The sequence below is a fragment of the Diadema antillarum genome, unplaced genomic scaffold, assembly GCF_040938485.1.
Source record: "Diadema antillarum isolate AM-2024a unplaced genomic scaffold, OU_Dant_1.0 seq00000293_RagTag, whole genome shotgun sequence".
In the NCBI taxonomy this organism is placed as follows: Eukaryota; Metazoa; Echinodermata; class Echinoidea; order Diadematoida; family Diadematidae; genus Diadema; species Diadema antillarum.
Window position 1 is genome coordinate 162,585 of NW_027271319.1, and position 16,145 is coordinate 178,729.

General features: G+C 38.6%; 1 protein-coding gene across 1 annotated transcript; it reads left to right on the top strand.

The window, feature by feature from the left end:
* Positions 1 to 381: 381 nt before the first annotated feature.
* Positions 382 to 6,409, top strand: LOC139730135 (pancreas transcription factor 1 subunit alpha-like). Its single transcript, XM_071641036.1, has 2 exons — positions 382 to 1,184; positions 4,890 to 6,409. Exons 1-2 carry the CDS (start codon positions 731 to 733, stop codon positions 5,177 to 5,179), a joined length of 744 nt encoding a protein of 247 aa, XP_071497137.1. The 5' UTR covers positions 382 to 730; the 3' UTR covers positions 5,180 to 6,409.
* Positions 6,410 to 16,145: the final 9,736 nt, after the last annotated feature.

Here is a 16,145-nt window from a genome sequence, read left to right on the forward strand (position 1 = left end):
TTGATCCCGTCTGATGCTTCATGGGGGACAAATTTGGATACATTTCAGTGCAAACACGAAAACCTTTGACGATACAGACACGAGATTCAGTTCTGTTTGCTCTTATTACAGTTTTTTTCTTCCGTGTATAGAGACACGGCGCACGCTTACCACACAAGATCTCGCGAGCTCTGTTTGTGTGTGTGTAAACCTCGCGTGAGTTTGGCGCGAGCGAGTGGTTCGCGTGCGCAAGAGCCACTTGTTGGGCGTGGCGTTCATTTCGCGAGCATTGCTCGCTTCTGATTGGCCGAAGGAGTTTGTCAGTGAATTGGTAGCGATTATCATCTGTGTTACGGGCCCTCATCTTACCGAGGATCGAGATCTCAACGGTGCGGGAGTGCGTCGGCTGGGCAGTTCTCCCTTGGCGCTATAAAACTTGGCGGCTCCCCCAAGTTCAATGACAATCCTCCTCGTAACCTCTCCGCCAGCAACAAGTGTATCCAGTTTGGATCTGTTTGTCCGGCAGACGATGCTGAGGAGACAGAGAAAAAGAGACATAGCATCTGCCTGCCAACTGTCGGCTCTCATCATCTCGATGGACGTGGTACTCTTTGCATGTTACTTCTGAAACAAAATCGGATTAACTTGTCCCTTCGACACTCAACCTCGCAACTCACCTAGGTTAAAGCTCGTCAGCAGTACCTCACCAACTTAACTCATCCTGAAAACGGCGTCGCCATAAAACAGGACAATGGAGAACATTTCATACGACCATCACGCAATGCTATACCATCAGAATCCCTACTCGTATCACCATCACAATATTCAAAGTCCTTACGACAGAGGGGTGTTCGAACCCTTGGCTCAGGCCTACGGGAGAAGGACTATCCAACCACACGATGGCGGGAAGCCGATACGGAGAAGGCGCAAGCCTAAGTGTCCGGCACAACAGGTGCGCCAGCGCCAGGCCGCCAACCTGCGGGAGCGGAAGCGCATGCAGTCGATCAACGACGCCTTCGAGGGGCTCCGCGAGCACATCCCGACGCTGCCGTACGAGAAGCGGCTGTCGAAGGTCGACACGCTGCGCCTGGCCATCGGCTACATCAACTTCCTGGCCGAGATGGTGGAGAACGAAGGAGAGAACCTGGACTCGCCGACCAACAGTCCTCAGGAACAGCAGAAGAAGGTCATCATCTGTCATCGAAGTGAGTTTTAGCCCTCTACGATTTACCAAACACCTCACAAAAATGTAGTGGAATGACACTACTTGCTCAGACAAATAGAGAAAACGCACCAACAGATTGCTGCGAGTTTCACTTTAAAACGTGACAGACATTTTCAGGTCATACAAAGTTACATTCGAGATACCTGACATCACTTTATAGTGAAAACACGTGAAATTTTTAAACTTTACACTACCCTCGATTCAAATTAAACTTTCATCAATTCATTCTTTTTATTGTTATTGAGCTGAGTTAAGTTTGAGTTTGAGTTATCGTTATTCTTTTCTGTTAGATAATTTAGAACATGAAAGAAACAACTCTTTTAGGTATTGTGGTTAATGGTTTATTGCAAGTCAAATGTTCCTATTTCCATTATTCGAGATACATGCCTACTTGATCTCGACGAGCTTATATACTTATATTTTTATATGCTTCTATACAATACCAAAGGCTTCCAAGTCCTTGCAGAGTAAGGTGTTGTTACTGAGTGAAAAGGCTTAATCCAAGCGCGATTTTTTTAACGGGCTCTTCTATTGAATTGTTTGCCTATAATTGTGACATTATTCATGGTGTGCTTTAAGTAGCCATAAAGGTTTGTGCCAAGTATACCTTTTTCGAGTGATTTCAAAATGAACAATATGATTATATCTCTACTACGTATAGTATCCATTTGATTTAGCATTGCTGAAATCCCATGTGGCATGGACAGTAAAAACCTCAAACGCAACTTATAGAAAGGCATCAAAAGAGATTTGGTACTCTTCTTTAAACCCCAAACAGCCAAACATGTATATCAACTATGGTACATCTGTCTCATTGTTAAGAAACAGTCACTACTCATCTACCTTTCTCGACTTTAGCCGGTTTACTATGTAATGTGTAGTCCTTTTTTCTTTTTTCTCATAACACACCACAGGATGTTAAAGGTCGAGAAAGACGCCATATACATCATGACTCTATGATAGAGACCCATGAAACGGCTCTCCGTTCTCATAGAAAGAATTGAAAAAAAGAAACCAACAACTGACAATGACACCTCCTTCTTGTTAACAAGAACATTTTCGAAATGCTCATTTCATGGCCTTAGGCCAATCTGCTACCCGCTGTGTACAGAGTAAGGTATTAGGACCCCCGGATCCAGTGGATTAGTGTTGTTACATGATAGAAGATAGGTGGAGGGATAGAGAAATAAGAGCTGTATTCTAGTCGTATCGAGTCTTGCAGATAGATGCGATCGATCAGCGATCGATAACGGTGAAGGAGGTGAAAGGGGTCCATTGAAATGCCTGCACAGAAGACTGTATACAAACTCGGGCCTAGGACATTACAATCGCTCCTACAATGCCTGGCTTTATCCGACAGGTACAATGTGGGTTTTTCACTTTGCCTGCAAATCGAAGGTCGAGTAAAAACAAGAAGAAAAGAGAGACCGCTAAAAAACTAGAGCACCCTAACGCTGCATTCTTGAAGCGAAATGTAGTTCTTAAATAAATCGGTTTGTTTTAACCGAATACATTCAAAGTTGCAAGGAGTACAAAAGCAGAGCTTGATTCATTTCACCATCTTGTTCAAATATATCTACCACTTTCACCTGAGCTGGAATCATTCACATCAAAATTTGTCTTGCATGCTAGTCATGCTGCTGTCTTTTCTCTAGGCGAAGTCCTATAACCTGGCCATACGATAAGAACTTCAACTATATGAGCGATGTCTTTCCACCACATCTCTATTATTGCCTGACTGGTTAGCTTAATTCTCCCACCTTGTTATGTTCTGGTTGTCTGATGTTTGATGTTGACGACCTATGCCTCGGATTTCTCTTCATTGTTGTCTAATTCCCTTCTTGCCCCTATCTTCTTCTTGTTCTTCTTCATTTCTTGCTCCTTCCCGTTTCTATAATCTTTTTCTTCGTCTTCTTCAATATACTCACTCGCTCAGATACAGTTTAATCACAAGGGTGCCCAGCAGACATAGGGCCTATTTGTGATTGTACACATTCGTTGTCTCATTATCTGCACTGTCATTCGCTTGTCAGTTATTCTAGACAACTATACAGTATATAGTAAGAGTATATATGGCAACATGTCATTCTTTTCTTTGGTCGCTTTGATACTGCCATCAATTATGGGGAGGTATCACTCACATGACGTGTGTGCTACCTCTTCGCTCCCATGTTGAGTTCATCTTCACCCCTCGTCACGTCTGCTCAGTCACCCAACAATTTATCAGGAGCTACACACGTCATGTCGTCTTAAACTTGACGGAATTTGAGAGACAAGTCGGTTATGTAAAATGTCAGTCATGATCAACACGAGCATGTCTTGAGAATAAAATGGTGTCATGCTGGGTTGGTGGTTTCAATTTTTGTTCCCATCCCCTCAAACTTCCTTTGCTGGCCATGTCTACTCTTCCCAACTCTCCTTTACTCTGCTATCTGAGGAAAAAGTAAAATATAAAAAGCGCCTCTTTCGAAGATCTCCCTCTCAAAGCGATGTCGAAACCACGAGATGTGAGCCATTACAATTAAGACACCCGTGTTTTCCTTTTCCCAACAACACAAATCCCCTAATACCGGTAACAAGTTTCCATACAGGGTCCGTTAAGTCTATTTGTACGGGTCGGCCTAATCCGCTCCGAGATGCACCGCACAAGAGTAGCATGGTTTCAATTTAGCCCCCCTTCTCTAATCCTGAAACGCTGTAGAGTATAAGATAAAGATACTTCAACAGCCGATTAACGGATTCCCCTCCTTTGCTTTCTTCCACTCGACCTCTATCTGCCACCCTTCCCCATCCCTCTTTGTGAAAAGAAAAAGAAGAGAAGATGGGCGATTAGAGTTAATTAACGATTACACCAGAAGGTAGAAGACTCTAACTCAAATAGTGGTCAAAGTTTTGTGGTCCTTTTTTATATATGCCCCCTCGTATGTGCTGTGTTGTAGCTCTTCACGTCTCGATAGTTTTAGACACGTTACACGGAGATTAGTTGGTGTATCACGCTTTGAAAGGATAGATGCGTTCAGATCTGTTAAAGTGAACGAAGAAGAACCCGAAGTATCACCATCTTATGTGCTCAATGCCATGCATATTCAAAACTTAAAACTTTGAAGTCGCTCAATAGTTTAATAATATCGTCACGTTTCTGTTCCCCAGCTAACAAGTCCTCCATAGCGATCGTATTAGTAAGATGGTTATGTGTTGAATTACATCCGGTGTAACTTGCAAGAAAGTTCAACTTCATTTGCCATTAATGGCAATTTCATGAGACTGAGAAATATCATCATCGTATAGTAGGATACACACCGCCCCTTTATTGATGCAATAATGATCATATCTTGTGGATATGACGCCTGTCCAGCACTTAGGAGGTCGCGGATTTGAATCCCATCCGAGTATGTGATGCATGCCTATGATTCTTATCGTGGCTACTACTGAAGCACGAGAACAATCGGTGTTTATTTAGACCAGTGAAGGGCAATTTGTCAAACAGGTGTAATTATCATGTCATTTCACCAACATTCACAGGAATAGTACATAGCGTTGGTGAAAGTGCAAAAAGAAAAAAGAAAAAAGAGAGAGAACATTTAAGAAAGTATGAATGTAGTCCGGAAAGCCGATAATGTATGCGCACATAGACAGATATATGAATGTGTTTACTATGTTGTTATTCACTTTCGTTTTCTTACAGGCTCTCCGGTTGACATGGAGTACGGAGCCATCCCTCTTGCTGGCCACTCGCTCTCGTGGTGTAACGAGAAGAAGACGCAACCCGGTCCCAACGGCACCATGACCGCCAAGGTTTGGACGCCCGAGGATCCCCGCCAATCGTCCTCCCCGCTCTCGATGGAAGACGGTGATGTCTCGTCCGGGTCCGCGGGTGTTCCCGATGATGTTGTTGGCATGACAACGCTGGAAGAGCTGTCCTTTGCGCAACAACTCTCGCCCATCCATCATCATTTGGAGGAGAGAGGCCATTAACTTTGTGCGATAAACAGAACGTATACCTCCACTGCTGGACAAACTCTTGCGCTTGACGAATGCCATTTCTTTTCTGCCGGGAGATTTCCCGGGTCCTTCGACTCATTCAGATATGATCAAGTATGATTATACTATCATTCTTGGAAAGATATTTCCGTCTCAAATGATTAAGTGAATGGCTGGTTCTACGATGCTTCATGGATTTGGATTATACAATTCAAGATATTTCTAAAAGAAGTTAATAAGAATTCTAAATGTCAGTTGAATGATTTTTCTCAGATTTTAATTAAAACATTAAGTGACCGAGATAGACGGAGGAAAAAAAGAAATCCAAACTCACATTAACATTTAAAACGCAACTCTACAAAACTGCAGTAAAAAAAGAAGACGACTTGGGGTCTAACTTCTTATCATTTTTGAGATACAACTAAATTGCAGAGCAATGGTATGTTCGCAATTTATACTTGACTTTTGCATGTAGTGATGCTCGTGAAAAGAAGAAGAAGAAGAAGAAAGAGAGAGAGAGAGAGAATAGCAAAGAAAATCGAATGTCTTCCATCCTTTTTCAACTCGTAATGTCGGAAAGTGAATTGCTTTTAAACCTTGAAGTGAGTTGAAAACTACCTTTAATTCCAAATGCAAACAAATCAAAATAAAACGAGCAATCTATATATATATCAGTACCTTTTAAACGATGAAGTGGCTCGGTCCTGTCGAATTTCAACTCTGAGAATCCATTGAACCTCAACTCTATTAGAGAGAAAAAAAATATAGTCTTCATAACTCAACCAAAATAACGCTCTTTCCTTGGTGTTAATAGAATTTACTGTGGTGTTTCACCAAGTAGTTAATCATTTTTCCGACAATGTTCTTGTCAATTTGGCACTTTCCGGAATATAAGTTTTGCTTAGATGTTGACGAATGTATTTCTGTACCTCTGCAGAGCAACAAATCATTGCAAAATACTCTCAGTACCTCATCAAGAAAATCATAAGTTATATTCAACATTTCTCCCCAACTCTTGACAGATTTAACCTAACTCAAATCTCAAAATTGAAGAAAAAAAGTCAAAACTCCAAACAAACAAATAATCACCAATGTCATGAAAACTCAATTTTCTTCCAACTCGCCCTTAATTATCAACGATACCAACAACTTTTAAGTGTACCCATTTTTCGGTCAATTTCGATTGTGTTTTCGTTAAGTCGTTCTATGGAGATGTAGAAGAGACCGAATTTCCAGTCTACAGTGTCTATAATATACTGATCCGTTAGTGCCTTGAAGTTAGAAAGTACGATAAATGATGTTTGTTTTCATCTGTATATTTGGTGTGATTTTTGTACATACAAAGATGTATATATCAAATTATTTTAACTCGAGATTTTATATATATGTGTCTTGTTTTCTTCTTTGGTAGGACTGTTTTGTGCTAATCAAAGGTGAAAGGTCAAAAACAAAAACAAAGAAACAATAGAATCATTCTTGATTAAGATTGACAATACGTACAGTCCAATTGAGGCTATAGTAAGATGCTTGTTCCCTTTTTTTCTTTTTACGCGGGGGGTGGGGGGGGTGCTTTTTAACCTATATTGATATACCGAAATTTGTTTCGTTTGAATTATTGGTATAACTGAGGAGGAGAATGTTTTTCAGGAGAAATATTGTAATCAGTCCGTCTCTCTTTCGTTTACTGTTTGAATTCTAAAAATAATTTTTCTTTCCGCAACGAACTCCGACAAGGGTCGTCGGGTACATGAAAAGAGATCCTTCCCTGCGGATTTTAGAGTGCAATATCTTACTAAATTTCAATTTGAGTTTAATCATTAACCGACAAATATTGGAATTATATAGATATATGACACCTTTTTTTGATGTACCGGTTTCCAAGATCCTCATGCAGGGAATGAACTTGTTATAATACCCTTAAATAATGCGCAAACAAGGTGATTAACATAATTTTTAGTTTGATGCACCATTAATTCAACTACATTTCATTACTCTTGCTGAGACGTTTGATGTTTCTATTCTGCATAACATTCCTACAGAGATGGGTACATTGTACATTTTCAAAACTGTGTGCTTGTGGACGTTTCTAAGTGTGCATTGAACATTCTCGGATCAAACTCAAAACCCGTTCTCTTGGGATTATCTTCTGGGATTAACCTATGACGCAATCAATTTTACTCTATATACTTCTGGGATACAAGACGGTGATGATAAACTCTTCTGGTAGCGTTATCGGTATGGAGAATTCATAACGAATGCAGTATTTTGGTATTATGTTCTGAAGTATACGCTAGAAATATCATGGGTTAATGTCGTGTATAGGTCCTTTAATCTATAAAGCATAAAATCTCATTTTCACCCTTGGTATCAGCTCAAGAAGTTTTTATGCACAAGAAATTGCATCTCCGCTTTATCACAGAATGATGTGCTAGAATCAATTACACCGGGCGTCGATTATTGAAATGACCATATTACGTTGTTTTTGTGTTGTGATTATCAAGAATGATGGTTTTTGCCGTTTGTCTTATGTAAATTCATATTTCAAGCATAGGTTTGATTTTTCTCCAACTAACTCACTCCCCGTTTGACGGGCACAAACTCAGTTATTGCTCTCATTTGATCTTGTGAAACAACTTTTCTGATGATAGCATGAACGGAATAAAAATCTAACATGAAAACGGATGAAACCTCTTGTCTTTATGGCTCACATTTATATTGATGGCACTGTGTTATAGTGACTAGCGTTCACTGAGTGGAACTGGTGGTAAGGTGCATCCGGTTTCTGTCACACACACACACACACACGCACACACACACACACACACAATGATATTGATTTCATTGAAGTTTTGTGGCCCCAGTCTGAGCATTGTAGTCTAGCAGATTCTATATCAATGAAATACATTTGTTTTGGCGCGTGAACTCGTATCAGCGTTTGATTCATGATGGAAAATGACAGAAACTTCAGATTAACATTAAGTTTCTCTTCATTATGTGTGTTCGACGTTCATTATAATTATAATTATAATTATAATAAGAAACAAATGACCATGTGTACGAAAATGTATTTTTTTTATTATTCAGCTTTTTTAGTCACCAAATAATCAGACATCACGCTAAATGTAGAATCTATACCCATTATAGTGCTCCAAAAATACTGGACGCTATCATTGGAATTGTATGTTTTCCAAATTCCATCATGGTCTTTAAAAATTACAAGGTACCTCTATAAGATGTATCAAAGTCCACCTTAGGATATTGTCCACAAAAAAAAAAAAAAAAACAAAAACCGGTATCGACCCTGGATTTTGCTGGTCGGTGTGTATTCTTGTCTAATGATAAAGTGTGGGTGTATGTTGGAGCAGCCGACGTCATTATCGTGCCCAATAAAGCAAACAGCTACAGTCGGCCCTATGACGCACGAGCTCATATCTCCTCATTGGGCACAGGTGTTTTGCGCCACCTTACTTTCCCGTCATATGCAGCCATGCAAAGGCTGCCCCCCTGCCTCCCCCTCCCCTCCGCCGAATACCACCACCACCACGACCACTTCCAACCAAACGCACCCCACGGGCACCTCGGTTGCCCAGGTAGATATGGCATTTCGTTTCGGAATCATGCAATAAGCAAAGAGTAGAATTATGACATGCCAGCCATTAATGGAAGTACTATTAATTGCATGTGCTCCTTGATAACGAGCGTGTGCAGCGCCATGGACTTTAATTCTTGATCAAATATAGGCGTCCAGAGGATGTAAAAATAATTCCAGCTTATTTAGATTACGTGTATCTCTAAAGAAGAAATGACACAGGCATGGTCAGTTCATATGTATTTAGCAGGTAATATGTAAAAGAATGAGGACGAAATATTTCACGATATGATTTCACATAAACACCACTCTCTCATTTTTTTACATAATCATGTAAAATCTTTCACAAAATTTACCCACATTTACATAACATTTGAAATGTACACACATTACTAAATATCAGTGCCTTTTGCAGCGAGAAATCCCAATTCTTTTCTTAGACTTTAGAAAGTATCACTGTTTCCATGCCATTCTATAGTGAAGGAAACAAAAACAATAGCATTTTCTTTGTTGTATAATATCATAGAGCATCGGAGCTCCGTCGTAAAATATGGTTATTGTAAACAATTTTTTTTGGAGCTGTTTAATAAGTAAGACAACATGACCGAGTCATATTATCTGCATCATCATATGAAAACACATGTGGTAGCTGATCAATATTCCATCTCTATATGCACTCTAGTTCGGGTGCACGTCCCGAGACCCACGAGTCTTATCTAGCCCAAGAGTATACAGCCCCTGAGTCATACAGCTCAAGAGATATACAGCCCACGAGTCATACAGCCAGTGAGTTCGACACTAACAAGGCCCCACGAGTCGTGTTGTGATGTCGAACTCGTGGGCTGTTTTTACCTATAATTATGGCGTCGAACTAATAGGCCTTATTTGCCTAGAGTCGAACTCATGGGCTGTATGACTCGTGGGTGTCGGTCTCGTGGGATCCTCCTGTGGTTCCTATTTCAGCTGAAACGCTTAACAAGATTTCATTTCTTGTTAGCATTGTTACTTAGATCGAAACCCACTGACAGCCATGATCGACACTCATCGACTGACACGTCGACCGCCATGTTCTATGTTGGTAATGTTATATTGTATATACAAGCTGGATATCCGTCATACCATCATATTCTGCTATATCTTATGCTTTATTTCATTGAGAAATACGAAAATAGAGTGAAATTGACATTGAAACGATGCTATTAGAGAATCATGCTACTGAGAAGGTGAAAAAGTCACTTACACCTTATTAATTTCTCCTTTTGTTTGCAAGATCATGCCGTCCATGTACCATGCTGGGGGAATTACATTTGGAGAAAACTTGGAGAATACGACTTCAAAATTTATCTTAGATTCAAATTTGGCTTTAACAAGCGTTAACACATTTACCTACATTTCATATCGCTTTATATTCTATATTGCATATAATATACATTACATCAATCCAGATCCTGATCTCATGAATCAATGTTCAGCATAATTATGCATCATACTCTGTACCTGAGGGGCCCACATTCTACAAGCTTTGTCTTTTTAGTGGGTCCCTCCATTTTTCGATGTTCTTCATATTGTTATATCGTCTTTATCACTTCAGTCAATTTTCATGAAAACGTATTGTTACTCCAAGGTTCCACAATTATATTTTTCTCAATTTACTATGTTTTGATTATGCAACCTTATTTTCTGTTACCAAAGAAAGTGAAATGTTTATGTTCTTTTCGAAAAATGAAATAAAATTTGAATTGAATTGAATTGGATTGAATCATATGTATTATACGCTTTTGCCGGTAACCTCTGCAACTTGACCATGCTTAGTTTTGGAAAATAACACATCTGCACCGTTTACAACCAGTCAACGCCCTATGTAACACACATGCAGTATTTCACGGCATGGAAACAACGAGCTGTTACTGCATGGCTGTGTACACATTACTTATTATTCACCGATGTAGTTTGTTCCACGCGCGTTCGCGTGCGGTTCAATAAATAAAAGGAGTCCGTGAACAGGTAGAACCCTAAAGGCATTTTATTATCCTGTTTTGGTAACCCCTCTTGTTCCGAAAAGGAGCGCAAGGGAAAATTTGTTTTCCGCTTCCTCGCTTCCTTTCAATCTCTCCCTCTCCTGCTCTTTACATACCATTGACGATAATTATTCCGCCGTTACTTTCTTGTTCGTTTCACAACGTGTCACATTCCTGTGAAATCATTAACATTACCCAATGTTTGAATGATGATGAAACAAGTTTCAAGCGTAGAATGTAATTCACTGATTCTTTAACAATAAAATGTTGTGACATGAGAGTGTAACAAGCATGTCATAATATTGAGCTATCCCATAATACGTATGTGACTGTCGATTTTGAAATATACCAAAACAACTGAAGAGTGTAGAGCTTGTAAAGCCTGCTGGATGTGGACTAACCGTTTCATCGTCAGATCGTCAGATAATAATTTTGATGCAGTGAAGGTTACTATCTGAAAGGCAAATAATGATAAGTAATAATGGATGCTGCTGATTTTTTTTTCTCGCTGTTATGATGTTGGAAATTCTACTATTGCCATGACAACTATTTTACTGATCTGCTTATTGCCATAACTGTTATTATCACATTATTGTTTTCACATGATAATTTCTGAATTTCTTATAAGCTCAATATTACTTCACTTCCTCAACTGCGTTTGTTCTTTACTTACACTCTCATTTTTTTTTCGTTTCTGTCATTGTTCAATTATTCACTTCTTACGTTGCCGTAGCCTCATAGTTTAGCTACAGCTTGCTCGCCTGTGGTCCCCCTCTCTCTGTTGCTTAATGTTTTGCATTTCTTCCTCCCTTGTCTATGTTTGCAGGCATTCATTTTTCTCTATCCGTCTCTGTTTGTCTCCTTGGCGAATATCTGTACGTTCATCTCACTGTGCTTTTTTTTTATTTTCATCGTTTCCTCTTCGAAGCGGAGAAACGCCCGGCAATGTTTATGTGTCGGCGGATTCTGGCGGATACATGACGTGAGGAGGAGAAATGATTAGACGCTTTCGTCAATAAAAAAAGTGGACGTGAACGCAACCTTAATGAACGGCCCTAATCAATTATTGATGTCCGCTCGCACACACCCCTTCATCCGCCAGTGCTTGCACCGCTATCAACGGACCTCCGAGCAATTAAAATTCCTACGCGCCCGCATTCGAACGCAGTGTAGCATCACACGTGTTTCCCCAACGCTTGGATCTCCGCGTCTAGGGATCGCCGAGAAACCTGTTAACTACCAAGATCTCCAGACAGCGAGGTCCAATATTGAATTTATGGATCGCAGTTAGACCGATTAATTTGGCAAGCTATTTTTTTCTTTGCTGGGTGTTATATATTGCCTCTGCCATTTCAGCTCGCCGTTAACACGTGGACGAGGAGTAATGTGGAATGAATCGGCAATGTCAAGCCTTTCTAGCTTAATGACACATAGCCTCAAAAAATAAACAATTAGGGGCAAGATGAGAGTTAATACGTGACAGAATTTGTATGCCAACCTAGTGGACATATCGTTAGATCTCTGGCTGTTAAAGTGTGGTTGATTGAAATGCTGCGGATATAAAAACGTGAAAAAGAAAGAAAAAACAAACAAACAAAGAGAAGAGTAAAGCTAAAAGCGTAGAGACAGAGAGAGGGGAGGGGGGTTAGGGGAGAAAGCAAATGAATAGTGAAACTAATTCAGGAAGGCTTAATGTTTATAGTGACTGTAGTGACAGGACAGGAAGATGGAGGAGGAGGAGGAGGAGGAGGAGGAGGAGGAGGAGGAGGAGGAAAAGATGAGGCATGGATGTAGTTTACAGATGAACTTGATGCAGTTTCAACTCTCATCCCCTCTTAATAAAGGGATGGTATAGTTTTGGTCGAGATGGGGGATTCAGATTTTATCAGAGGTTTTGAGAGATAATTAGAAACCACTTATAAAATATTCAAGAGCATACAATTCTAAGAGGAATTCAAAGTTTATTTGACGATAATTGGTTTTGAAGTGGCTGAGATATCAAAATGCAAAGAGGTCCTAATAAAAGATGGGACCCCGTCTTATTTGGGCTACTTTTCTTTGCCTTGTTTTTGGATATCTCAGCAATCATTCTTTGTGGTATACATCAACTGCGCCATTTCTATGTGAATGTATGTTATGTTAATGTTATTGTCATTTTCACTTGGAAGAATAAATGATAGTTCAGTTCAGTTCAGTTCAGTTCAGTTTTTTATTTCTGCATTTCAAAATCAATACAAATCAACAAATCAACAAAATACTTACATAGTCATTTACAGAGCTAATATTCGTAACGTTTGGATCATACATACATTTTCTTTTTTCAAGAACGAATATCATATATGAAAGGAAGCAATAGGAAATGATAAAAATGAAATGCAGGGGACCATCATCATAAGCTAAGCTTGACGAGGAAGATGGCCCCAGGTAAAGAGATACGTAAAGAAAATCTTGCCACTCACTGAGTGGGGGGTAATTGTGCGAAGGGCACAATAAAGAGATACATAAAGAAAATCTTGCCACTCACTGAGTGGGAAGTAATTGTGCGAAGGACGTGCGGTGCAGTGCGGTGTGCATTGTGTTGGGATGAATCTTGGTTTGTACGTTGAGTGTTATTTTGTGTATCAGTGTGATGAGGTGAATGTTACTTCAGTTATGGCCGTGAACTCATTGTTTAGGGTGTTTGTTGACCAGGTGGTATGAATATTTATGTGTCAGAAGTATACTGGATTATGAGGGTGTTTTTTAGTTCTCGTTTGAAAATGTTCAACGACGTACATTGTTTTAAATTAGGGGGTAAAGAATTTCAAATATCTGGTCCATTATGTTTTAATGATTTTTGAGCTAAAATGATTCTGGGGTTTTCGAGATGGTAATCGGACGACTGACGTGTTGGATATGAATGAACGGTGGAATTTGGAGTGAAGAAGCCATCAAAAATTTTTGGAAGACAATTAAATGTATATTTATACATAAAAACAGCAGTTTGAAAGGTGTGAAGATCCTCAATTTTCAATGTTTTTAGTTGACGAAATAGGGGATTGGATGGGGATAAGTAACGGGAATTGGTAATTAAACGTACAGCACGTTTTTGGAGGGTAAAAATGTGATTAATTTTCGTTGAGCCACAGATTCCCCAAACGATATTGCAGTATGTGATATGTGGTAAGATCAATGCATTATATAGAATAGTCAGGGAATTTTGAGAAATGAAGTTTTTCAGTCAATATAAAATTCCTACAGTTCTTGAGACAGACGTGTGGATATTATGAATGTGATCGTTCCAAGTTAAACTCGAGTCAATTGTGATTCCTAAAAATTTAGTAAATCTTACTTCAGTTAAAGATAATCCATCAATATTGATATTATAACTGCTGTTAATGTTCTGTGAAGCAGTAGGTTTGAAACGTATAAAATTTGTTATAGAGACATTAAGGGATAATTTATTACATATAAACCATTAGGAGACTTTGTCTATTTCCGTGTTCAGAGTATTAAACAGTGTTTCGAGGTTCTCATGAGAGTAAAAAATATTAGTATCATCCGCAAAAAGTATAAATTTAAGAGTTTTTGATATATTTATTATATCATTGATATATACAAGGAACAGTAGGGGGCCAAGAATTGATCCCTGGGGAACACCACATACAATATTAGAATTCGGAGATTTAGATGACTTAAATAGTACATATTGCTTTCTGTTGGATAAATAATCAATAATCCAAGAAAGGGCTAAACTACGAATACCATATCTTTTTAATTTGTAAATTAATATATCATGATCTATGGTATCAAAAGCCTTTGATAAATCCATGAAAATTCCTATAAAATGTTTTTTATTTGCAAAAGATTCAGTAATCTTATCTAACAATTGAATTATAGCTAAATCGGTGGAATGACCCTTTCTAAATCCAAACTGATTAGGTATAAGTAGGTCATTTACATGAAGAAAAATGTACAGGCGTTTATGAATAATTTTTTCCGGAATTTTAGAAATACTAGGTAATAACGATATTGGTCTATAATTTGTTAAAAGAGAAGGGTTGTCTTTTCTTTTGAAAATTGGAACTACTTTCGCAATTTTAAATGAGTTTGGGCATATTCCAGAAGACAGTGAAAGATTGAAAATGTAAGATAAAGGTGTGGTTATTTGTTTGATGATTTTCTTCAGTATATAAACACTTATTTCATCATGGCCACTAGATCTACTTGGCTTTAATCTGTTAACAATCTCCAGTATTTCTTCCTCATCTGTTGGGGTAAAGAAAAGGGATTTGCCGCAGTTTGGTGGAAGAAATTCAGTAAAGTTTGAATGAACATGTTTGTTTTTTTTATTTTTGAAGCTAATTTGGGGCCAATAGTAATGATGATAACAAGAATAATAATAATGATAAAATAATAATAAAAATTTCAAACCCTTTTTCATCAAATAAACGTTGAATTCCTATCAGAATGGTATGCTCTTTAATACTTCATAAGTGGTTTCTAATTATTTCGCAAAGAAAGTTGGAAACCTGAAGCCCCATCTCAATCAAAACTATAACATCCATTAAAATGTAAAAGAAAACAAAGCAATTAAAAACACCTCAAACGGATGCGACACGGAATACTGCATGAAATTTTCAGTTAGTGCTACCTAGTTGCAGAAACATTGGTCTGAAAATTATGCCACAGAATGAAATATGATGATCTATTTTTTATAACACATGATTTTAAATCAAAACAGGTCTGAAGGATGATAAACGGATTGGGTACGAGATAGAATTCATTCATTTGCATTAAAGTAAAGAAAGGAATAAGATCTAGTTGAGCTACAACACCACACAATCTGCCTGTTTGATATTGTCTGCTGTGTGAAAATAATCACACTCCTGGATCGATTGAACCACGAACCCCTGACGAGAGGTTGGAATCATCCCCCTCAGCGCTTTGGACAGGCAATTTCCTTGGAGTATTTTGTTCAATACATTTAAATTCTATTACCATTAATTTCCATCCGATAAAAGGGTGAAACAGAATGCAAATCATACATCCCACAAATCATATTGCTTTTATCAATATGTTAGAAATACGTAATGGAGTGTGGATCGTAAAGTATATGATGAAATATAATTTTGTGGAATAACCAAGAACAGCGATTTTTACTTTGCAAGGTTGACAGAAAAGTAGATATGGAAAATGGTGGTACACTGAAAAGCAGTGCTTGTAAAACGTGAATCACTTTAGTATGTAACTATCACCAAAAATCTAATCATGTACAGCGAAACAGAGCTAGGAAATGTACAGCAAGTAACATGAACATCATCATTACGAAGGGTTACTATTGTAAAATACAAGAAATACAAATTCAGATTAT